This window comes from Chaetura pelagica, unplaced genomic scaffold, assembly GCF_000747805.2.
Source record: "Chaetura pelagica isolate M959 unplaced genomic scaffold, ChaPel_1.0 scaffold135, whole genome shotgun sequence".
In the NCBI taxonomy this organism is placed as follows: Eukaryota; Metazoa; Chordata; class Aves; order Apodiformes; family Apodidae; genus Chaetura; species Chaetura pelagica.
The window spans coordinates 1,353,945-1,379,165 of record NW_009953649.1 but is presented as its reverse complement, the minus strand read 5'-3'; the positions used below and the strand labels follow the sequence as shown (position 1 = coordinate 1,379,165).

General features: G+C 38.2%; 1 protein-coding gene across 1 annotated transcript; it reads right to left on the bottom strand.

The window, feature by feature from the left end:
* Positions 1-3,085: 3,085 nt before the first annotated feature.
* Positions 3,086-23,594, bottom strand: RMND1 (required for meiotic nuclear division 1 homolog (S. cerevisiae)). Its single transcript, XM_009999964.1, has 11 exons — positions 23,091-23,594; positions 18,397-18,505; positions 13,806-13,881; positions 13,422-13,461; positions 9,842-9,942; positions 8,514-8,620; positions 6,408-6,472; positions 5,476-5,552; positions 4,363-4,483; positions 3,505-3,621; positions 3,086-3,260 (listed from the first exon to the last, which is right to left on the bottom strand). Exons 1-11 carry the CDS (start codon positions 23,592-23,594, stop codon positions 3,228-3,230), a joined length of 1,350 nt encoding a protein of 449 aa, XP_009998266.1. The 3' UTR covers positions 3,086-3,227.
* Between the last annotated feature and the right edge of the window lie 1,627 nt (positions 23,595-25,221).

Genomic DNA, 25,221 nt, shown 5'->3' with positions numbered 1-25,221 from the left:
GTGACTGCATTCTTGGCCGGAGTGACATTTTTGGTGGAGCATGACCATAAAGTTACAGTAATACAGGTACTTTTATATTTTGTTTTCCTTAGAAAAGAGGAGTCAAACTGCAACTGTACCCAGTGCACTTTTAAAGCCCACGCAGCTGAGGTGTTCTGTAAAGAAGGAAGCTGAACTGAAATAGCATTGATACTATGTTTACATTACTATGTAATATTTAAATAGCAACTTTAAGCCCATGAGATACTTAATAAACAGTTTTGAATGAATAGTTAAGTCAGCATTGACTCGAGCTTAGTTAGGAAAATGTTCAAAAGTATTCTGAGAGCAGTAGAAATTGGTGGCTGCTATAGTTTAGTAGTCATGTTTCACCAGTTTGGAAAATATATTTCTTGAATGGCTGGAGCTTGAAGACGAACAAAGACAGGCGAATGACTTGAGCACTAACAGGGAGAAATGGTGAGGCTAGCCATTGTTGTGATGCCTTCAGTAGCTCAAAACAGAGTGAAGGAAAAAAATGCTTGTTCCTCTTTTAAGTTTGTCTAATAGTTTGTTTAAATAATCAGAAATAGGGGTGGTTGTCATGCTACATGTGTGAGCAGAGGGGATTTTTTTGTTCTGTTTCCACAGCATGACCAAGTCTCTTCAAATCTTACTCTGTCAAAAAATGTGAAGGCTCCCAAGCTATTGGAATTGCTTAGTTTTCTGAGATTGGGCCACCCAGGTTGTAGTACAAAGTGCACATGTGATGTCAAGAAGTGTGTCAGTGGCAAGCACTTGGGGGATTGGGAGAAACAGGCAACCTCATAGTGTAGAGCTATGGACATATAATTTTTCAAGGCTAACAAGTCTTTTGTTTTCCTGCTGATTGTAATAAATTGCAATCTCTTAAAACTCCTTTTCTCAACTGGAGATAATATAAACGCTATTTCTACCTCCTAGATAGTTAAGACAGATGGTTAAGTTTTCTTCACTGCACACACACCCCTCCTCCAAGAGAACAAGCGTTTTGGGCAGTGGTTTTGGTTTTTAAATTCTATGTGTATCACTCACTGCATCTGGCTACCTCAGACTCTGTGTTTCTTTTTGGTGGTTGTCATGCTAGTGTCATGAACCAGTCTGTAGGCAAGGATAATGAGATTCTTGGCAGATGTTAGATGCCATCTGGTGAAGGAAGGTGGTGCATCACAGATCAGTAGCTTGCAGCCTGTAGGCTTTCTTTGGACAGTATTTTGATGGTCTAGGGTGAATGAAAGAAAAGTATGCCAACAACCTCAGTGCACCACTGCCTTCTGCAGTTTCAAAACTGATCTACATGTAAGGGCCTATAAGGTTCACCACAACCATTATCACTACCAAAGGCATCATCTGTGTCTTGTGTTAATGTCTGGTACATAACTTTTACAAGGCAACTGTGTTACTTAACTATCAGTAAATATAGGTGACAAAATTTAGGTGAGCACAAAGTATCTAGCTTTTTCTACCGCTTACTAAACTTTGAGCTGAAGTTTGTTCTGTTCCTAGGACTAAGGTAGGATGGGGAAGGAGAAACTCTTTCTTACATGTTGTACTGTTCTTGTGTTTTTGTTTCAGGCAGGTGCTTGAAATTGGTGAGAATGTTGTCATTATCACAAAAGTTGATAGTGCTGTCTGGACTGAACCGAAGTTATTCTTGCAGAGGTGGAGGTGTTGCATGTGTACAATTGCTCATCCAGCTGGCAGGGCTGATGTGCTGAGCAACACAGCTGAGAATGGAGACTGACTGTGGCCTGAGTCCCCACAAAAATAGGATTGGAGGTCCTGATTCTACATCCTTTGCAGTTTTACAAATGGCTAGCCTTATGACAACTTCCTAGCAGATCTGCCAAATAAAATGATCTGTAAGTTGTCCTTTCCATCATCTGATGGAAAAAAAAGCATGGATGGAAGCAGTCTGCACAGTTGGAATCCCTTTAAATTCCATTTGAACACAATTTTGTCATTCAGACTTGATTTTATTCACGAAGTTACCATTTTAGAGTTCTGGATATACCACAATTCTTCTCTGGTTTCCCTTGTATATTCTGTATTTATTGCTATTGTATCCAACCCCCACCCACCCTGCCCCACCATGGGTGACCCATACTGGTTAGAATAGGCCCATTTTGGTGGAGACTGAAACTGTGCACTGTGGTTACGCTATGAAGGCGTGTGGTGGAAGAGGCAGATGGAAGATGGGTGTGTTCTCACAGCTGAGGCAGTTTTGTGTTGCTTGTGGAACTGGACTTTTAACTTGCCTGTACTGCAAAACCTCCTCCTGGCCAGGCCATGCATACACTTGCACAGGAAATCAGCAGGTTCAAGCAGAATCAGAGACTGCAGGCAGGGAGTTTCCCCAAGTGCTGTTTGGTCACAGGAGGGCTCTGCCCTGGAAGTGTATCGTGCTGTGAAAGCTCAAATTAGGTTCCTGACAACTTTCCAGCTCAGTCTTGGTTCTTTATGTGTAATGTAGTGAGAATATTCTCACTTTTTACGATAGTATTTTATTCTAACCACTAACTGTACTCTGATGCAGCTGCCACTGGCTACATTGTGAAAAAGAGGGATACCAAGTTTTAATCTACAGTTAAAGCTTAACTGAAGCTGAGAAACTGTGAACAGCCACTCAGAGTAAATGGGCTTGGGGGGCTTGCCAGGCAGAGTGTGATTTTATGGCTATGATTTTAGGTGTGAATAGGAACTGATGGAAGGTTTCAAAACTAACTATGCTTCTCTGTTTTTGAGGTGGACTTTGTAACTCTTAAATACAGTCCCTAAACAAACTCTCGAGATTATCAAGCCTAGACACTTAATGCTTTTAAAGAGCATCTAGGAATACTCAGATGACTTCATTAAAAACCATCTGCAGTTGGCCTGCCGATATATATTTTATCAATGTAACTGAAATACTGATACATTACGTCTGAGATGAATGGGAATTACATTGTTGTTGTTACATTGTTTATGCTCAGATGGGAAAAAAAAATAGGCTATTTGTCCACAGATTAAGAATTCTTTAACATCATTAGTACTGCATTTAGGAACACTCTTCACAGACTAATTTATTATTTTTTTTTATTTGAGTAGAAGTTGTACATACTTATCAAGAGACACAATTCCACTATTTTCCAGAAGCATACAATAAACAGGAATTTTCTAAGCCACATCATGGTTTCATCAGTTTTTATCTTCCTGAGTTTATTCGGTCATTAGAAGACTACCCTTGCAAGTTCAAACAGGACCTGTGGAATAGCAAACACATTGATAGGAATTTTTAGTTGATTTAATAATCCATAAAGCAACTTACACTGTAGACAAGATAATCTGAAAAATAACCATAGCTGCAGTTCAAAACACTTGCAAAGAACTAAAAACTAATCCACTCGTACAGTACATTAATAAAATACTGATTGTTAGATTATGAAGTATATAAATTGCATTTTTTTTATTACATTTTCAGTGTGATAGTGGAAAAAGCCCACCAACCTCTATGGTGATGAGTATTACTATCATCCACTCCAGGCGTAGAGCATGTTTTTCATTCAGATGATTTCGCATTAGGTCTGTCAGATCCATGCAGTGCTGAAGCTTTTCATTCACCACCTGTAAGAGATTCAAAATGTATGGCAAATCTGGATTCCATAAGTGGAATGAGATCACTAAATGAAGGAACACAATCCACAGAAGGGCTCAGGAAGGTGTTAACACTTTTCTGCAAAAGAATAGAAAGTCCTGTAAGGCAACATGCACAAGCAACAGAAGTTTCAGTATCAGTGAATGTATTATTTTAATTCACAAAACAGAAATTTAGGTAGGCAGCTGCAGGTGTTAACTGCTTCTGTGGAATAATCTACTCATGGAAATGGACATACGCAAAAGAAGATGCAGCTTATTGGAATGCCTCAAAAATATTTGAGGTTGCTGTACCACCAGAAGTAGTTTTCATGCTTCTTATTCTTGTTCAGCAATAATTTTGTTGCCCTTCAGTGAACTAACCTGAATGATCATGCCAGTAAGAAGACTGCTTCATGTCTAATTTTAACTTGTTTTCTTGCACACATTTCAGAACAAGAATTAACTCTCCTCTGATAACTACTTAAGGCCTAACTTAGTGGCTCAGGAAATGTACAATCCATTCATGTGAGGCAGAGTTGTTAAACTAAACTGGGTAAAAGATGTGAGAGGGTTACGAACACATGGGAAAGGGGATTGTGTATAGGACCCTATTATTCTTTATTCAGTTTCTACAATTAAACTAGACATTCATGGAGCAGTCTGTAACCCTGCTGAGCCGAAGACAGTGGATCTGAGGGTGGGAAATTCTCCTAATGGTAAGACACCTACCTTAACTCTGCGATTAATGTTGAGAAACTGGCAAGTCTTGTCATAAAGCTCTTCCAGTTTTTCTCTATCCCAGTAGAAGTCAGGTGTTATTAGCAGGTCTGAACTCAAATTTATACGGTGTCTAAAAAGAATGGGTACTACAGTAGTTCAAACTTCCTTTTAGTGAATATAGGAGAAAGTATTTACATAGCAGTTAAAGGGAACAGGAAAACATTCCTGTAATTTCAGGTAAAATATGGAATCTCCTTTCATAATAAAAATACAATTGCAGTGATTTGTTTAAAATGGGTTAAACCTCTTGAAACTTTTCAGAGAATACTGTACTGTAACTGCTTTGAGCATTGCCTCCTCAGCTTGTCACCTTAAGTTTTGATATCTGCAGAGAAGTCCCTGGCTGTGCAAGCAGCTCACTGAAGAAGTATGTGAATTTAAAAGTCACTGGGGAACTGCTTAACAGCTTGTTTCTACCTCAGAACTCCTAAGTATCTCCCACCCTCAACTTAGATACTTAGAACATCACTGTTCATTACTGAACAGTCCTTCATGTAGGGATATAAAATCCAGTGTTTAAAATAGGAAACACTTTCTAAATTTACCTCTTTCTTCACTGATTTTCAGGGGTTTTTTTGTAATAGTTTGTAATGCTCTGTGTGAATGGCCAAATTTCACTTCAGAAAGAAACAAATACCATTAAATTCTTACAATGTAGCAGTGGTTTCTCAGTAAGTCAAGGAAGAACATAATTCATGGGAAAGTTTTACTAACTCCAGGTCATAGTTACCAGTTCTACCTCCCCCTGTGCTTACTCCTGGTATCCTTTGCATACTTCTATTATCTACTGGTTATGAGACATGCATGCGTGGACCCCAAGAGGAAAAACTGTGCAAAATTTGGCTATTTGCAATATATTATTTAATGCCTATCTATAGTTGAGATGCCAGTGGTGAGATGGGGAGCCAGGGAGTCCCCTAACATAACAGCACACACAGATTTCCCCCAGTCCCCTCTGCTGTCTTTAGTGCGTATTCTGGTCTTTTTATCATGCATACATTAATTTTTAAGTTAATACAATGTGTAATACAATGTCTTGGGTGTAACAAAAAAAAAAATTACCTTAATGCAAAGAGTTCTCCAATTTTCTGCATTACATCCGCATGAGAGAGTTTCACCTTCCTTCCTGACTTTAGTATCTGCAAAGTAAAAAGTTTTTCACTGCTTGATCATGTAGCACATAATCGAAGTTAAGAAGTCTGGAGTTCTACAGCTTGAAGTATGTAACCAAGTTAAAGTCTGAATGCATATCACACTAACATATGAGTTTTGTTTACTTGGTGCCATACTTACCTAGCTTTGCAGGAGTATCATGCAACTGTTCTTCTAGGTTTTTCAATAAATTAAGAGTATGCCATCAGTACCAGTACAAAATATTGGAACATTTTCTATGATTTCCTGAACAAGAGATAATTTGTTTTTTCTTCCTACTATTGTTATTTTTAAGTCACAACAGTGTTCTTTAACCTTGCTGTTACTTAGCCTTTGTACAGACTTTCTCCTTACAACAAACAATGTATTACTATTTAGTTCCTTTATAAAAAAAAATAATAAAAAACTCCCTTTTGAACCCTATAAATCTCACTTCTATATGCAGCATCATAGGGACTTCGTACTTAAAGCCTCATGAGAAACTGATTTAAGTAATTCACTCAAGCTCTTATTATATTCAAGTTAAAGCACACTGCTTTCAGCCCAAGCTGCCACACACTGTGTTTGGCCAGGTTTTTAAATGCTGTTTGTCTTGTTACACATTCAACAGTGGCAAGTGACAGTGGCACAACATGGGAAACACTATTCCAATGGAGAAGCCCACTTCCAACCCTTTAAAGACTGGTAACTTCTTGTCCCACCACTTTCCAGGAGCTCTGAGCTTCTCTGTGTTGATGGCTTTACCATCAAATGCATTAAGCATTCAATTGCTTTTTCCATATCCTCAGCAGCATCTAGACTGATCTTTAGCAAAGCACAGAAGAAAAGAAACAAGACCTCACCTCAGGAATTGACTGGATAGATTCCACAAAGTTATCCAGTAATGATTCCCAAATAGCCAGTTTAACTGCAACACAGAGGCAAAAGAGCAGAACACTGTATGAAGCTTGTATGTTTCCAAGTAATTGTAACTTTAAATCTGCCAACATGCTGCTTCAAGACATATTAATACATACAAGCAATATTTTCAGCAAGTTACTGTTAAGATTATACAATCAACATTTATACATCTATGGATAAATCTGGGCTGCGTACTGACACAGCTATGCCTGCAGAACCACCTTGAGCACAACTCTGTTCTCCTAATCAGCAGTTCAGATCCTGGAGAGCTTTTGCTTCAGCTCAAAAGTTGTGTGTGCTCAAAAGTGCTCTGCCATGTGTACAAAGCTGTTGCAAACTACACTCCAAGGAGCCTGGAGATAATAAGCCAAGCTGGAATCAGGCTGGCTTAATGTGGTGCCCCCCTCAAGGGTCTCCACTGCATTTGTTGTGTCCTGCAGAACCCTAATGCTCCATTTTTCCAGTACTTGATGCAGCACGGTCAAGCCATGGAGAATCAGTTTGTATAGGTACACCACCTGTACTTGTTCAAGCTAAATTAAAACTTAAGCAATCTCCCATTTTGTTTTTAGGTGATTTGTGTTCACTGAACATGTAATACCTCTTCTATGGAAGCTGTTCAGCACAGGCAATGGCAACAAAATCTACTATGCTTCGGTTTGAGCATGGTTTCCTGTTTCTACAGGAAGATGGCATTATTTGGGCCTATTCTTTAGTCTGCAGATTTCCAGACAAGAATCAAGTAATAACAGATCAAAAATTAACCTCATTCACTCAGAAAAATAAATCAGGGTAATATTTAATAACCAAAATTAACTCTTCAGTGGTAGTTAAGTGATAGTTTCATGTAGTGAGGACACTGCAAGTAAATCTAATGCCAAGCATTTTTCACACTTATCTTTTGAATACAGAGGCCTAATCCAAGTCAGTGACTTAAATGACACTTGATTTATCCTCTGTAAAAAAGCTAAGAGGCATTTTAGCTATCACCCATTATTTGACAGAGGTTGGTTTCTGCTGTCACAAATATTACTTGAACTAGACTTGCACTTTTATTTGGTTTTTAAGCTGTTTTCCATTATGATGTTCATATCTCATACTAACACAAATTGATACCGATTATCTCCTCAGAATAAATCTCTTTCTCCATTATATATGTCACCACTCTTCCATGCAGTGGAAGAATAGAAAAACTATAGAGAATTAAAGGCCCTCTTTTCTCAATAGCTTATTCTTCAACAGTCAAGAACCATTTAGCAATGGTGTACTCCTTGATCAAATGGTGCATCACTTAAAAAACATGTTCTGTTTCTTGATGTCCCTTCTGTTTAAAGATGTGCTTCCCCAAATTCTACAAGAATCCTGTAATTGGCCATTATAGCAGACCAGATTTCCTTTAAAGGTCTTCCTGAATATGGCCTTATTGCTGCTCACTTACATTCCCACTTCCTACCTCACCTGACACCTGAAGCAGCAGATATTTCCTCAAGCAGCAGCACCACTGCTGAGCCTGACTTCTTCCCAGTGCCTCCCACTGCCTCCCGACAGAAGTACTGCCTATAGCATGCAGTGCTATGGCTAATAAGCATGAAAAACATTATATCTGACTCTGGTGCGCACCTCTCCAGCTGGAATCACTGTTCTACATGACTTCCTTCACTGGAATACAGCTTTTTCTGTTAGAGGAAATAATGTAAGGAGAAATTACCACAGATTCCTGACAATTCCTAATATTGGGCTCTACAACCATGGCTATCCTAGTATAGTTCTCAAGGGTGGGAAACAGGATGCTCGGTATAAGTTGTACCTTTTGCAAAGTATGTTTCTTAATGTGTTTTATGCATCTTTAAGGTGATTTACATTGAATGAGATAATTTCAGTTTACAGAAAACAAGGTAAAAGCTTTGAAAACAAATCCTTCCACTGAAACACAATCAGTCTTGGCACAGTTTGCCTAAGACAGTCACCAAGTCTCCTCCAACCTGCCACTGTGTGATATTTCACACAATGTATAGCACAAGCTGTTACTACAAACAACAGTAACTTACCAGAAAGACAAAGGGCATTTGAAAATGCAAATTTCTGCAGAACAACTTCATCACTATCCAGTTCAGAATTTAACAAGATTTCTCCTTTATGAAGCTTTGACTGACCTCTGTTAAAACAGGATTGAAGCATCTTCATTGTCTGAACCACCAGCAAAGGAACATTTAAAGAACAATCAACAATGTAAGCAAGGTTGGTTGTTTATATAACAAATGCCATATCTATATGGATCCCCATCCTTGCCTTTTACTCACGTTCAACCTGATAATAACCAAGTAACTGAAAATTAGTTCCTCAGTCTAAGAATAATATTAATTATCAAATTTTCTAGGTTAAAATCAAACTGCAGCAAGTTATGATGGTAACTACAGCATTACTATATACACACAAATAGCTCAGAGTAAGCAGGATGCTGGCCTCTCTCCTGCTTTCCATCTTCTATATTGTCTATCCATTTCTGTTTTGCTTCTGTCACTTTTACCAAAATCACTCCCTCCCTCCTATGATGTTACTTCCCCTGAAACCTCTGTTGCTCAGGGGCCAGCAGCAAAGAAAAGGGGGCATGAAAGTCATTCAAGTGTATCAGGTCAATCTCACTAAGACACTTTCATGAACACAATGGAGTATGTCAGGAATCACAAACTATACAACTGGATAGTACATGCAGTCTTCAAATGGCCAGGAAAAAAACCCCATGTCCTCTTATCAGTTTGCCTTAAATAAGCTCAACCTCATGGGCTCAGCTCCCAGTGTTACTGTAGAACTCTAGGAGTTGTGTTTTGGTGCTGTTGGAAAATTACAGATAATTTTAATAATAATTTATATTGAGAAATATTTCTGTAGAGATAATTTGCTTCTTATGATTCAAAGGTGCCATTTAACAAGGCAACGTAACTTGCCAGGTTTATTGTTCCCCAGTATTCAAGCTATAACTTTCCTAAGAAGTGTAGTATGTGCAAAATTACATCTTTGTATATGAACCTAGAGAGCACTAAGGAAAGCTTATGCAGAAAATCCTCTTAAAAATCAGACTGCATCAATAATGCATATTTATTTCCATGAGATACACAGTGTCTGGGACTGCTGAAGACATGTCAGTTTTGTGGGCATGGAGCTTCAGAATTTTAAAATCTAGTGCATAACCAAGTCACAAAAGCTATTACTTACAATTTCAGCAAGATTTGTCAATTTAGATTTACCACCTTCTCCTTTCCTTATCTTACTTGTTTCACAAAGAGTAAGGAAAAGCATATCTTTACTACCTGCTTTTGCTTGGATTTGTTTTAGGTGTCTATTAGCTTTTAAATCAAGAGTGCTTGAAGATACTTACTCTCCTATTCTATAGTTAATCTCTTCATTCTCCCAATGGACTAGTGCAACTTCATATGGCTGGATTTCATGCTGTTCTAGCACATGCATGATATTCTTCATCTAAGAAAAAGATAATTGCACACACATAAAGAGTTACCATGCAATATACTACCACTCTACAAAGATCTAGGATCTAGTAGGTTGATGAATGCAACTTTCACAATGAATTTATTTAAACAGACACTAAGAGATATGCTAAGTAATGAAGTGATTATTAACACAGTGGATGAATTTCTGACTATGAACAACTGCAAGAAATCTGTGAAGATAAAATGTCATTTAGTGTCTGCATAGATAAAGCAGGGTGAAGATTAACCACAGCAGCAGTAAAGACAATGTGGACATATTCAATACTATTAACAATGAGCTGTGCAAGAACTTGGCAGATGACTGCATGTGGGAAAAGATTTTTAAGATAAGTGCATCAGGTGGCTGTTTCTGCCAAAATTACTAGTTTGATGCTAAAGTCAATAGCTTTATTTCAGCTACCAGAGGCTAGGCTATACATATATAAAAAATAAATCCTTTACCACTATAGAAATCTGTAAAAATGCTTTCAAGATGCCCACATTCAACCCTGTAAACAATCAGATGTGCAGTTTTACTTGCAGAAGTAATCTCATTGTCATTTTATTCTCAAGCACACTAAAACCTGATGCAGAAAGAAAAAGTCCTTTTCTCTTACAAAACTTTCTTCTTTTATTTATACTTGTTCCTTTCTATGTGCTACAAGGCTCCCCACATGAAAGTCATTCTGCAATTGGAATAAATTCTGAACTAAAAAAAGCACCCACCTTTTAACAGGCTTTTAGCTACACAACAGCTAATCATAACAGTAACAACAATAACAAATAAAACCAACCCACAATATACTTTTGATGCCTAAATTCTTTTCACAGGTGAATCCTTTACTAAGTCATACCTAAACCAATCTCTTCAAAGTAACAGATAATTGTTAATCTTGTAGTGCAAAACTGTATGCGAGTAAACTGTTCGTGAAGCACATTTTTCATATTAAGTACTCTAAAAAAACAATCTGTTGGATTATCTGCAAGAGAGATTTTCTTAGCAGTGCGTGCCTTCTTCATTGCTTTCAAAAATTTTGGTGATACTATGTTAAGACATAACATTTTTCACTAAAAAAACCCCAACCCTACAGCTGCAACTGCTTGTTCCATAATCCTTAATTTAATATTAGATTGACTAGTACCTGCCATATAGTCCAAGTATGGTCGTAAAAAAAGGGTATGAAAAATTATTTATTTTTTTTTAAGCAAGGAAGCATTTGTTGTTAGGCTAACCAAGTATGCTGTGTCCAGGGACTGTTCAGCAATGCAAACCCCACTAAACCAATGCCAGAGTTAATAGCCAATCCATAATGTGGCATGACAGACTTCAAGCGGATGTTCATTTGTATCCAAATGTACTCTAGGTGACTTTGTGAAGTAATTTCTAATACAGTAGTAATTATGCTGTTAATAGACTAACTGTCCCTTCCAGAAATACAACCAGCTTGGGCTTCCCAGGGCCAGTATAGAGCAAGATTTAACAAAACTTTACAGACCGTAACTGATCCTGTGGAGTTCATATGGCTTGTAATTGCGTACTTCCAAAGTTCTTCCATTGCTCTAGATAATGAGAAACTGCATTTCAGTGGCAGCTTTTTTAAGATTTATTTATTCAGAGTAACACAAAGGCTACCACTGACTGATGTTTCTTCTAGGCCTTGTCTAATTTTAAAGAAGGGACCTCCTGTGACACAGTCCATTTAATAAAACACATGCTGGATTCACTAAATGCAAACTCTTGCAATCACAGGCAATCGTGTTACACAATTTCCTTTGAAAGAAAAACGAACAGATGAAACTCCACTTCGAAGCTAGTTTTGCTTTTTGCCCTTGATATTTTTGGTGGGGAAGCTGTTGCACAAGCTCTGTACTCAGGTATTTCAAAAGGGTATTTTACATTTTAGATTTCTATTAATGTTCTGTTTGTAGTTACTACTTCTTCTGTGTCCATTAGTTTAAAAAAGCTTTTCTTCTAAAAGGAATTCTGGAGTACTTCTAAAAAGCAATTTTGTCAATTCACAGTGATTCTCTGTCCTCTGTTTTACTGAATTACTTTCAGTTTCTGTCCTACAGAGAAGTTTTTGTTGGGTTTTTTTGTTTGTTTTGGGATTTTTTGTTTCAGTTCATTAAAACATACATAAAAACATCTCCTCTATTTAAGCAAGTTGCTTGGAAGTTAAAACTTTGACTATAACTTCAATAAGCAGAAAGAGGCAGTTTTCTTCTTCTGTAGCTAAAGACAGTAAGGGACCAACTAAAGGTTCTAGTACTCACAAGACAAATGTATGACATTTTCAAAGGTACTTGAGCATGTACAACAAAACGAGATTTTTCAGAGTACTCCAGTGGGTAGAGGTGCCCAACTCAAACACCAACAGGAGTCAGTCTGCTAGTCTTCTACTTCTGCTAGTTATATGTGTTAATCAGTAGCATAGTTACAGCCACAGCATCTTTATAGTGATACAGGCAAGGTCTAGTATCTTTTTGTAAGCCAACTGATATACTGAAACCCCCCAAAACAGACAGGAGATAAGGAACATTTCTGAAACAGAAAAAGCCAACTTGAATCCAGAAATTGTTCACTTCTGGAAAAAACTGCTCTGTATTTTCATTTACCTTAATGAGAATCCTCCAGTGAGCTGTGCATCTCAGTATCATCTATCTAATATACCATTTAATTTCACGTACTCTGCCCATAGATAAGATCAATACTTTTTCTATTTGTATCTAGAATCCAGGTTTATTAAACACAGTAATAAAATCCAAAATATTTAATTTTTTAAAAGTAATTACAACTGCACTTCTAAAAATAGATATACCTGTGGTATAGCCCTCTCGGTCAGCAAAGAGAACCCAATTATCAAAAGGGTGTATCATTTCAGTATCAACCTATTATAACAATTATACCAATCAATAAAAAACTTCTTTTAGGAAGATTTAGGAAAATCGCTAACTGGTAGGAACACAAAGTATTAATAAGTTGGTTACAAATTTTGTCTCTTTCAAAGTTATCCAAAGTAAGTTTCAAATCATTTTGACTTAAATGGCTCTAAAGTGACCCTTTTCTCTAACCCATTTTCTGTTACATTAGTGCCTTTCTAACAACCATCTGAGGTTTGATTTTTCTGATCTACTTCTTTAGGATGTAGAGTTGCAAGTATTTTCTTTTTGTCAATCTCACTAGATTAATGTTCCAGATTTTTTTTGCCTTAAGTAGAAAATGTTATTCACTTTGCACGTTACAGGTATATTTGCTCACTTTGTTCACAAAGTCAAGTTTCAAAGGTGATATATCCGCAACCCACGCTCAAGAGAAGCAGCAGGCAACACCTGCACTCATTAAGAGAGTAATCGTCCTTTTCTTTCATGGAGAGATCTGAGCTCTCAAACAAAGCCCAGGCATGTTGGACTTTGTGGGACTGACAAAACATCCATTCATGACATTTTAACAAATGGTTTTGCTTTACTTACACTTTTCTCTTCCACATTCCAGAACACAACAGCCCCCTCCCTGTGAATTCAAGGAAAAACTGAGATGTAATTATACTGTTTTAAATGTACTTCAATCCAGTATTCAAATTGTACAGTGGCAATGTTTGTAATTGTGAATCAAGAAACCTCATACTACCTTCACAAAAACTGTGTAATATTTGCTTTTAAACTATGTTTAAATAAAAATAAAGAAGGTAAGTTATTTTTAACTATTTAAATAATTCTGATTAAAAAAAATAATATTGGACAATTATTCTTTGAGCTTCATGAGGTAATATAATGCAATGATCTAGCACACTGCACTACTTCTTTCACACCATTGTTATTAATAAAATTATGTTTTAAGCAAGATATATAACTTACCGGAAGAAAAAAATCATGCCAGGATCATCTTCTTTTGCAGCTTTCTCAGTACCCATCACCAGAACATTCGCAGCATCTAGTTTGAAAAGAAGGAAAAAATGAAGAATTATTCAAACTTCCAAACGTAATAGCTATAAGCATGTAACAATTACATGCTGACATATCAGTCAGTTCTATATTGTATTTTTCTGATGGAAATGCTTCCAAGGAAACAACTACAATAGCCAGCTATATTCTGTCTCTAAAGCGTCACACTCCAGTCAGACTCAGCCACTATGCTGAACTTTACTGGAATATTTAGTTAATGAAAACTAACAGCTTTGAAGGACAAAAGACTTAAGGGAAAACTGAAGCAGGTCATAGCAAATAACCAGAAACAGAATACAGAAGTGGACAGGCAACGTGAAGGAACTATAGAAGTTCACCCACAGTTGCAGAGAAATTACCATTCAAATCTGCTTGCCCAGATGATTTTCTATACATCAAGGGACTTAGCTGCACTTAAATTTTGCTGACTTTGCTTTGACAGTCAGAAACTTGAAAGATCACATCCCCAAGACAGAAGAGGGTACATCTGCATTGTCCTTCGATCAGAAGCATGCTTTGGAAATAAATCTTCCAGACATCCTCATTTACCACACTTCCGTACATTGCGGAACAGAGCCTAACTACACAAACTGGGTTGTTGGGTTTTTTTGTGGGTTTGGGTTTTTTTTTTTTCTGCTTGTTTTCATTTTTTGTTTCCATTTTGTTTTCATTAAACTGAAACAGGAGCTTCAAAAAGGCACCTATGGAACTCCAAGCTGCTAGTGGGCATTTGTTACCAAGGACCACACAAGAGCTACTGTAAGTAGAATACTCCAAACTTACAGTATGTGGATGTTGGGTTCTCAAAACAGGGTTTTGTTTTTTTTCTCTACAGGTCTGCTACACTACTCACTGATGTAGATAAGGTTTTAGAAAGTTTTGACTTGCTAAAGAAAGAGAAGAAAAAGGTTATTTCCCAGCATGACTAATTTTGTTGCAGAACTAATGGAAACTAGACCAGCAAAACCCCCTTCCTCTACAAAGAGAATGTGCAGGGCCTAACACCAAAGCCTTAAAAAGTTCAAGTTCTTTGCAAAAAGGTAACAAATCAGGCAACAAGGCATCAAATTCAGCCTGTGCATAAATTCCACTTTCTGCTTTACTGCTCAAGCCATAGAGGCCAGGTAAACTAAGGCAGCAGAGAGAAATGTCTTAAGTATTGGAGACACTTCTGCTAATACCTGATCTGCAGCCACACAGCTGGTCTGTATCAATGCTGTCAAGGCTTTTCTTTCACTTGCTAATCCAGTTCAGAAATACGTGATTCGATCAATCACTACAGCAAGTTTTGGGTGTGAAGTTTTGAGTTCACCTTGGAAGAAACATTGGTCTGGATCTTCTCATTTGCCTTTTCAAATATCATCCTTATCTTTATTTAACCACTCCAGCCAAAACACACACTATTGAAGAATTTGGTTTGTTGTAAGCAGGGATAGAGGATCTGACCCTAAAATGGTTTTAAGAAGTTTGAAAACAACAATAATGCTTAGTAACAACACTACAAAGCAATAAATCTACACAGTAATTGCTAATTTAGATTTCTATGTGCTATTATTTTTCAATTTTCCAAGATTCAATGTTTAGTTGTTAACCAACAATTGCTACATGCACAATACAACCACCACAAAACATCAGATCTGCTGGCATGATACATCCTTTCATCATAAGTTCCTCCATCCTTTTGATAAACAGAGTATCTATTATTAAGAGTCAAAAACACACCATGAAGAAATGAGTGGGAATGAGTGCATCCTCAGCAAGTTTGCTGACAACACCAAGCTGGGTAGTTGACACATTGGAATGAAGGGAGGCCATCCAAAGGGACCTTGACAGGCTTAACAGGTGGGCCTGTGCACATCGCATGAAGTTCAACAAGGCCAAGCACAAGGTCTAGCACATGGGTCAGGGCAATCCCAAGTACAGACTGGTGAAGAATGGATTGAAAACAGTCCTGAGGAGAAGTACTTGGGGGTGGTGGTTGATGAGAAGCTCAACATCTCAACATGAGCCACCAATATGTGCATAAAGCCCAGAAAGCCAACTGTGTCCTGGGGTGCATCAAAAGAAACATGACCAGCAGGTCAAAAGAAGAGATTCTCCCCTCTGCTCCACTCTTGTCAGACCCCACCTGGAGTACTTTGTCCAGCCGTGGAGCCCCTAACACAGGAAGGGCATGGAGCTGTTGAAGTAAGTCCAGAGGAGGGCTACAAAGATGATCAGAGGGCTGGAGCACGTCTTATATGAAGACAGACTGAGAGAGTTGGGGTTGTTCAGCCTGGAGAAGAGAAGGCTCGAGGGAGACATTATAGTGACCTTCCAGTACCTGAACAGGCCTACAGGAAAGCCCCAGCTCCCTCAGCCTCTCCTCTAAAGATCTGTTCTCCAGACCCCTAATTAGCCTAGTTGCCCCTTCTCTGCACCCTCTCCAGCACCTCAATGATTTTCCTATACTGTGGTGCTCAAAACTGCACACAGTACTCGAGGTGCAGCCTCAACAAGGACAAGTAGAGCGGCAGGATAACCTCCCTGGTCCTGCTGGTCACACTATTCCTGATGCAGACCAGGATACCATTGGCATTCTTGGCTACCCCGGCACACTGCTTACTAATGTTCAGTCAGTCAAACCCCCAGAGTCCCTCTGTGCTGGGCAGCTCTCCAGTCACTCCTCCCCAAGCCTGCAGTACTGCTGGGGTTTTTGTGGCCAAAGTGCAGGACCCAACATTTGGCCTTATTGAAACCCATACAATTAGCCTTGGCCCATTGATCAAGCCTGTCCAGATCCTTCTGCAGAGCCTCCCTACCCTCAAGCAGATCGACACTCCCACCCAACTTAGTGTCATCTGTAAACTTGCTCAGGCTGCACTCTATCCCCTCATCCAAGTCATCAACAAAGACGTTAAACAGGAGCAGTCCCAGCACTGAGCCCTGGGGAACACCACTTGTGACCGGCCGCCAACTGGATTTAACTCCATTCATCAGAGCTCTTTGGACCCGGCCATCCAACCAGTTTTTTATCCAGCAAACATATGTGCATCCAAGCCATGAGCAGCCAGCTTCTCTAGGAGAATTCTCTGAGAAACTGTGTCAAAGGCCTTGCTAAACTGAAGGTAGACAACATCCACTAAGCGAGTCACGCTGTCATAGAAGGAGATCAGGCCAGTGAAACAGGATCAGCCCCTCATAAACTCATGCTGCCTGGGCCTGATCGCCTGGTTATCCTTCATGTACTACATAATGGTTCTCAGTGATCTGCTCCATCAGCTTCCCTGTACCGAAGTAAAACTAACAGAACATCTGTCTGGCCCTTCTTACATACGTGGGTTACTTGGCCTGCTTTTCAACCTGCTGGTACCTCTCCAGTCAGCCAGGACTGCTGATAAATTATGGGATGTGGCTTGGTGAGCACCCCTGACAGTTCTTTCCGCACTCTTGGATGCATCCCATCTGGCCCAACACATTTTTACAAATCTATATGGTGGAGCAGGTTTCTTGTCCTTTTAATATAATGGAACAACAAAAGAACATGAAGCCTATACTCTACAGCACCTTGTCTTTCCATGTTCATCTTTCTGAGCAAGGCAATCATTAGTACAACTTCTATTCAAGAAAGAGATCCAACGGAGTACTGCACTTCAATTACTGTTTAACCTCTACTGAAATGCCCATAAACACTGTAATTCTCTTAGGTTCATATTATGTATTCATGAAAAAAAGGAGAAAAAAAAAAGCATTCTACTGCCAACATATGAAAATCACAGCATAAGGTTCCTTCAGCTATAAAAAGCTTGTTTTTCTCTTACAGTATATATTTCAGCTATTTCCGAGGCCTGCTTTCCCAAGTTTTCAGAGATATTTAGTATGGAAAACAGAACCAATTATTTTACTGAAGCCTACTTAAGTGAAGCACTCAACAATTTCTAGGATATTTTTGGCCCAATAAAAAAAAAACCCAACAACTCCATTCTTTTTACTAGAACTAAGCATTTATGTGTTTATCCTTTTCATTTCACTTAGTCAGCAAGATCCTCTCTTGCATACTTTCCTCTCCAACCCTCAGTGATTTACATTAATAGAAGTGTTGAATATGGAAAGAGACAAGACTTCAAATTACAACATTGATAACTGAAGCACTATGACATTACATTACTGAAAGACTAATTAAAATAAAAACTTTCAGAATTTTTTCAGTTAGCAAATTTCTATAGAAATCATTCTTATCAGATTTTTTTCCTGCATACATCTAATTTTTCAATAATTTTAGTGTAATTTTTGGAAAAAATACCATACTGTAACAGCAAGTGCTAGCTATACTGCTATTCTGAAAGGCTTAGTTATTTTTTTTTAAGCAAATGGAACTTTTTAGCAAAGCAATATTTTATAGGCAGTATGATATATTCCAGGGCATTATCAGAATAAGAATACAAGAGTTATAAAAATTATATACCTCACCCATATATCATTTCCCAAAGTATAACATTGTTTTTAGTATGTTTTGAATATCTACCTCTAGGCAAACTTGTTATTTCAACATATCCATGTGAAGTCAGGTCATGACATAGATTACCAAGATGATATTCATCTGCTGTTGCAAAGGCTGTGCACTGCATCAGATTCTGTGCCAAAGGAATAAAGACGTGAGTTAGGAAAAGTCTGAACAACCATGTTCATAAGACAACTGTTTGCCTCAAATTTATCATGAGTGACATTTTTCATTTATTCACTCCTTTCTACAGAATCACTGCCATGCTGTCCACCTGCTGCGTACAAGCACTCGTAAGATTACTTGCCCCCTGTTAAGCGGGAAAGCAAAATCACAGGCTGTGCTCAAGCCAGGTGATATGATTATGTCCCACCAAGAAACCTTGCAATAGAGCCCCAAAGTGAACCCTTCTTCTCTGAATGCCAACCAAATGCTGCAACAGTAGAGCTATACTTGCTACTGCTCCCTCATCCTATAAATACATACATCCTATGCACTCAGCTGACCAACAAAATAAAAAACAAGACACCCTAAATATAAGTTTTAATATCTATACTGCAAAGATATTTAAGTTAAACTATCCCAGCCTGCTCCAACAGCAAACATCATGCTCTTTCAAGCACGAAGTTCACTGCCCAGGTAACCCCCACAATATGAGCCACTGCAGCACAGTCACAGACCTTATGGGTGGGCCAGTCATGGTGCTGCCGTGTCATCGCGTCTCCCCTCGCCCCCGAGCTGAATCTTGCTAACACCTTGGTCTCAGCTGACACCACAGCCAATCCATAAACAACAGCCAGAGTTTGTCTCAATATTCCACAATCATAAATAACTGAAATGCCCTACTAAAACAAATGACTGGGAAAATGATACTGACTTGCAAGAATACTGACTCATGCATGGCAAAGAAATCAGTGTAATCTGTGTGAAGATTTTCTTGATTAACGAAACAGGTCACAATAAACTGATTTATAAATTTTAATTCTCATTTTAAGTGGATTTCTTTGTTCCAATACTATGTAAGTCCCATGATAATGCTTTTCCAGTACAATGTAGTGGAAGACATCCAGAAAGCTGTTTGTCTCATTGTGGATCAGTCACTTCCCAGCTTTTTGTAACTAATACAAATGGAGGAGTATCTAACAACAAATGAACAAAAGAACTGTACTCATCTGCAAGCATTTATACACACAAGAAACTTCAACTGGAAATCCAAATGACAGTCTTGCAGTACTCATACACTATCAAATAGCAAGGCTTAAAAAGGTATTCTGCTCCTTGGGGGGCCCACCACCAGAATCACGGCCACACATTTAAACTCTCTTTTCTTTTCTAATGTTAACATTCTGTTATTGTTTCCAAAGCTTTGCTTACATATAATATTAATTCACTGATCAGTAAGATAATAAACTTTAAAAGTAATGACAATATTCAGTGAGCAATTTTGTAGGAATATTTCCAGGACTGTGGTACAAGGCTGAATTAATGGTGGAAAAGAATTGTGGTTTTGATTCCCTTGCTGCAGTACCTTTGAGAAGCTGCAGTACAGCAATTTCATCTGTATAAATCCGTTCTCAATCTCTCAACTGTCGATGTAAATTATATATTCTAGATTCTTCCAGAAAGCTCTGGTTATTAGAAATACACATACTCTGCTATAAAATTCTTCTATCAAGGGCTAGGGGAGAGAACATTTATCTTTTAGATAGCATACAAACTGAAAATCTCTACCCTGCCTTATGCTTCCTACAGTTTATGACATGTTCTTGCTCATTTCAAAGCAGAGGCACTACAGGACAGCCTTTGTCTTACTTCAGCAAATTAATTTTCAACATAAAGACTTAAAATTTAGTCAAAACCAGAAGCGTGCTGCTAAGACTAGATGCCTGAAACAGCATTTTTGGATACCAAAAAAACCCAAACACTAGTTTGGTTTTTTTACAATGCACTGTTTAACTTAATTTTTCAATAAAATCCTGCCTGATTAGAAACATTTGCATTGGGTGTAATCTGAGATTAAGACACCTAAAATACGTGTGTCCACAGGCTCTCCAGATGTCTAAGCTCCCATGACAGTTGGTGGATATAGCCAAAAAGCCTGTGCAATGAATGATTCAGCTAATCCTAAAATAGACATGTTGACTGGCTGGTCAAACTTAATCCCATGCTTTTTGCTATGTCACTTCCACCTGCAAACTTCAAAATAACAGAATACATGATGTGTAATACTGCTAGAATTAAACTCCAGGTACTTACTACTGTCCGGCTTTCTGACTACATACAGCTGGAGCTTCACTGAGATTCTATTCACAGCACCACAACAGCTAGCTGAGTAGCCATCCTAAATACCTCAACAACTCATTTTCTGTATCATCATACACGCAAAAACCACAGAGGCTCATGGAACCACAATTCTCCTTAGCCTACCCCTTTCACTTTAATCATACAAAAAATTTTAAGAAAGAAAATTTGTAGGATAAACCTAAATCCTCTTATCACCACAGGAATCAGTCTTAGTCTTAAGGATAGTAAATACTACACCTGTACTTGATTTTAAAGCTATTTCTACACTATATGGCTATAGCATTAAAAATTGGCTCAGAGGCTTCTCATGCCATCAGACTGTATGACATGAAGTGCACCGAGTAGTGGTACTACCCACTTACTACAGACTGACTAAAGCACTTAACTGCTTTCAAGTAACTCCTCCATCTATCCTGAAAAACTGGTCTTACGACCCTTTATCACTGCTGCTGCTCAGCACTTTGCCTATAAACAACACATGAAGACCAGTGCTAGGGAGGGATGGGAAGAATCCCATTACTGGGCTGTTCTACAAAAGAAAGGTGTCAACCACCAGGACCTCCCAGACAGGAAACACCAGAGATCATGAGGGGTCATCTATTAAAGAACCTCAGGAGTGAGATTAGAGCTGGTGTCCCAAGAGGCAGACCAGGAAGGAGACAAGATGCAGCCACCTGTCCATAGGTAGCTGCCCTGACAATAGGGACTGCATTGCCAGAGGGCTCTTGGTGACTTCCAAAGGGGTGCAGGAAGGCACGAACAGCTTTTTTATTACACCAGGATTTAGGGAAAACAAACAGCGCTACAAAACCTCAAGGATTCTCCACTTGCTCTACTTCTATTGGTCATCTTGCAGAGATCAGCCATATCTTTATTTGTTCTAGACTGTATATCTATTAAGGGAATATACAAACAGGTAAAAAATAAAAAGCTTATTTCAAAACACAGTCAGCCTGCAGTCAAGGTAACAGCATACCTGTACCCCTGTAATGGAGCTATGTATCTGCCCAAACCACATAGGGGTTAATTAAAAAATAGCAAATGTTTTTGTTAGGTTTGAGATTTTGTGATTTCTGGCACAGCGGTTTTTCATGCGGAAACTTCCTCAAAAAGTATATTATTATTTCAGTATATCAAGCAAGATTGTCTCCATTTCTTCACAATGGAAGAAAGTAAAAATAGCCATGCATATTACTTGCATACATACACATGAAAATGTCAAACAAAGAAACTGTTTGCATTCTATGCTGCCACTTAAAAGACTCAAGAATATAAAAAAATTGTCTGTTCAATTCAACCAACAAGAAGCATCCTATGCATGTAATGTCATATCATGAATAACAAGCTTGAAGCAATACATGGTGTTTCAGGATTAATGTTCTTCACTTTCTGTTTTCAAAGCAACAGGAATACACAAGTAGGGAACTAAATTATCTATAATAGAGTCTTTAAAGCATACCCTTCCTCATAATAAAAAAATATTAAACAGAATCTTAGATGACAAGAAGGCAAGCATTTAAACTTCAGTTTCTGTGCTTGCATTCAGTAGTCATGTAATAGGTATATTTTTTAATGTGGAAACTAATTCTGAAAGCACAATACTTGTTTCAGTCTCATCTACAAAACTATTTTACTAACAATACCCTGGCACTCAGTTTTTTTGAGAACAATAACACTTCTGACATCAGGATTTTCCTTGGATATCTCACATTCAAGTACGATTCAGGCTTGCCGTGGCTACTATTGAGGCTTGAAAAAACTGTCTTATGGAGAAACAGCCACATGTATGCACTGTTGCATTTAATCCTACCTCATTTTATCCAGAGCAATTTGTTGCTGCAGTTACTCTGTAGACCTAGGAGTCTGGAGATCAAGGTGCTATTTCTGCACATGGAATAAGCTTCTTCAAGTAACACAGGCTACATCTGCACCTTCATTTCCCATCTCAAACTTGATTTGATTATAAACTTTATAGTATTTACTTTCATCCTGTTTTCTGGTTCAGTGAAGCCCTAAGTGTGTAGAATGGGACAAGCAAGGTTAACAAGGGAAAACTAAATTATTCTGAAGGCTACACTTTGTTTTTCAATATTAAATGTGATTTGAGAGCACTGTTTAAAGTTATTTTTAACGGGTATCATCTTTCCACTTTACTAGCCACTTATCTTCCCTCCAATTTTTACACATTGTAAATCTCCATTTTAATCTCCAAATACCAGACACACTTGTTTCTATCAAGCTTGTTTCTCTTTACAGAGTTCCAACATCTTTGTGGCCACACCAAGTAAATAATGAAATCCTGCTCACCAAACATGTTTTTTTAATTACAATGTTAACCTAAAACCAAATCCAAAACTCAATTCAATCAATGAAAGTCCCTTAATGTTACACAGACTGTAAATTCTATACTTTACCTCCATGTCTGACAGTAGTGGCTGGTTAGTTCTGGATGGCTGCTTGGTCCTTGGTGCCTTTGGTGGCCTCTTAACCAACTGGTTATTGTGTTTGGGAATAATTTTACCAGCCGATACAACCGAGTAAAATCTTGATGACATGTTCCCAAGCTTTTTAATGCGCTCTGTATTAAACTTGTAGTTTTCCATCATCGTCGTACCAACACATTTCCAGGATAGAAAAAAAATGTCCCCATTCTGATAACAAACATTGTTTCCCAAAGCCGATACATTTCCTTGGAGCCATTGCCAATTCTTGACTTGCACACACTGACTTGTCAAAGAAGGGGAACCAGTTTTCAGAGCATACAGATTCCAAGACTTTGCTGTTCTGTGAGCTGTTCCGTCAACTTCATTATCCAGCTTTAATAGAGCACATCCAGTTTTATTAAAGCTTTGGCATCGGCGTATCGTTGTTAAAGCGTGGAAAGATCTAGTCTGAAAGCGCAGAAGTTTCAGTCTCATTGCTTCCCTCAGAACTGTATTTAAAACAAACAAACAAACATCATCCATCAACCCTTTGGAAATAAATAATATTAGTTTCTCCTCATCTAAAAGATGGTTCCATTTGCATATGCTAGTGCTCCTAAAAGCATATATATTGGTGGGATTAAACAGCTTTTTTTCAATGCTATGGAAATACTATAATTAAGATCAAAACACATTGTTGTGTGCTTGCAATACATGGTGAAAAAGCAGAATTGGTTGCTACATCAATATGTAAGCAGACATTGTTTTTCTCGGTTGCTCATTCTGCATAGCAGGCTGCACCCCACTAACAAAATTACTCATGAGCAAGCACACACCACAAAGAGGACATCAGATTCTGTGAATAATTGTTTTATATATAATAAAACAAACAATTAGATTACTCTGTGCTTGTATGGGAACGTCACCTATGGAACACACACACACACACACATCAGCATCAGCTCAAACTGCTGTACTGCAAAGAAGCCAAGCACAGAACCAGCTGTGTTCATCTGCCGAGGACAGAGCAAGAGCCAAGCCAATCAGGTTACCTTCTTAATCCTGCCAGTACACATCAGTGCCCCAGAGACCAACAAGGCCTTCTAGAGTGACCTGTGCTGATGGAAACATGACAGTGTCCTTCTTCTGTTACTCTAGACTAAGAGCAAACTTATTATTTGTACGCTAAATCGTATGAGCTAATGAAATAAATTCTAGAAATATTCACAGACAGTAGATTGAATACCTCAGCAGGTGTTTCACTTGCTGAAAAACTGAAGCATCAAGTCCCTGCTCCCATCTGCTTTTGTTGACCAAGGACATTTCCCTAGTGACACAAAATTCATCCTCAGTATGTTATTAAGAAAAAACAAAATTGTAAGCTAGATAGTTTGAAAAAACTGCTAATTTCAGAGTATTTTTCAAAAACTATGTAAAGAAAGATCTTCCATACTGGCCATATGTTTAACATAATAGTTAAAAAAAGCATTTTCTTTTGAGAATGAATCATTGTGTGTGACTGGAGCAAGCCCTCCATCCTGACACGGATATCTAGATGCTAACACAATACACACAAAACTTAAAAAAACCCACAAGACCAAACCTCATGCTGACTCAACTCAATGGGACTACACAAACTCTGACATAAGAGGCATACAATTCTACAAAAAAAACAGGATGTAAGACAACCTTACGCTACCACAAAATATGTGATATTGGGCATAATTTCAAATGCTCTTCACTTGCAGTTTTTTGTCAAATTTGCAGACCTGTCATTTACATACTTATTAGAATAAACTAATTATTAGTTTCACTTTAAACCTGTCCTATATTTAAAAATTGATCCAGAAAACTCTGCCTAGGACAAAGCAAATTTGCCTTTTAAAAGATCTGTTACCTCTAATAATCAACACCAAAACTTAGCAGCTGCAACACAAGGTGGTTGAGAGCCAGGACAAGGGGAGAAGCCTCCAGTAGCAGAGGATAACTAGCAGAAATAGACTCAAAAATGCCAGGTAAATCCATATCTTCCTAGCCAACAAAACCTTGTGCCAAATCGTCAGGGTTGAGTTTTCAACTGTACAAGCTTACAGCATGCTGCAAGTAAGCAGTGATCACACAG

Bases quoted from the DNA above. Each gene is read 5' to 3' on its own strand.
- RMND1 (XM_009999964.1), bottom strand. From the start codon at position 23,594: ATGAGACTGAAACTTCTGCGCTTTCAGACTAGATCTTTCCACGCTTTA. The intron at 13,462-13,805 runs GTAAGTTATATA...TTGAATTCACAG, and splicing joins GGCATGATTTTTTTCTTCCG to GGAGGGGGCTGTTGTGTTCT. The intron at 5,553-6,407 runs GTGAGGTCTTGT...TTTACTTTGCAG, and splicing joins CTATCCAGTCAATTCCTGAG to ATACTAAAGTCAGGAAGGAA.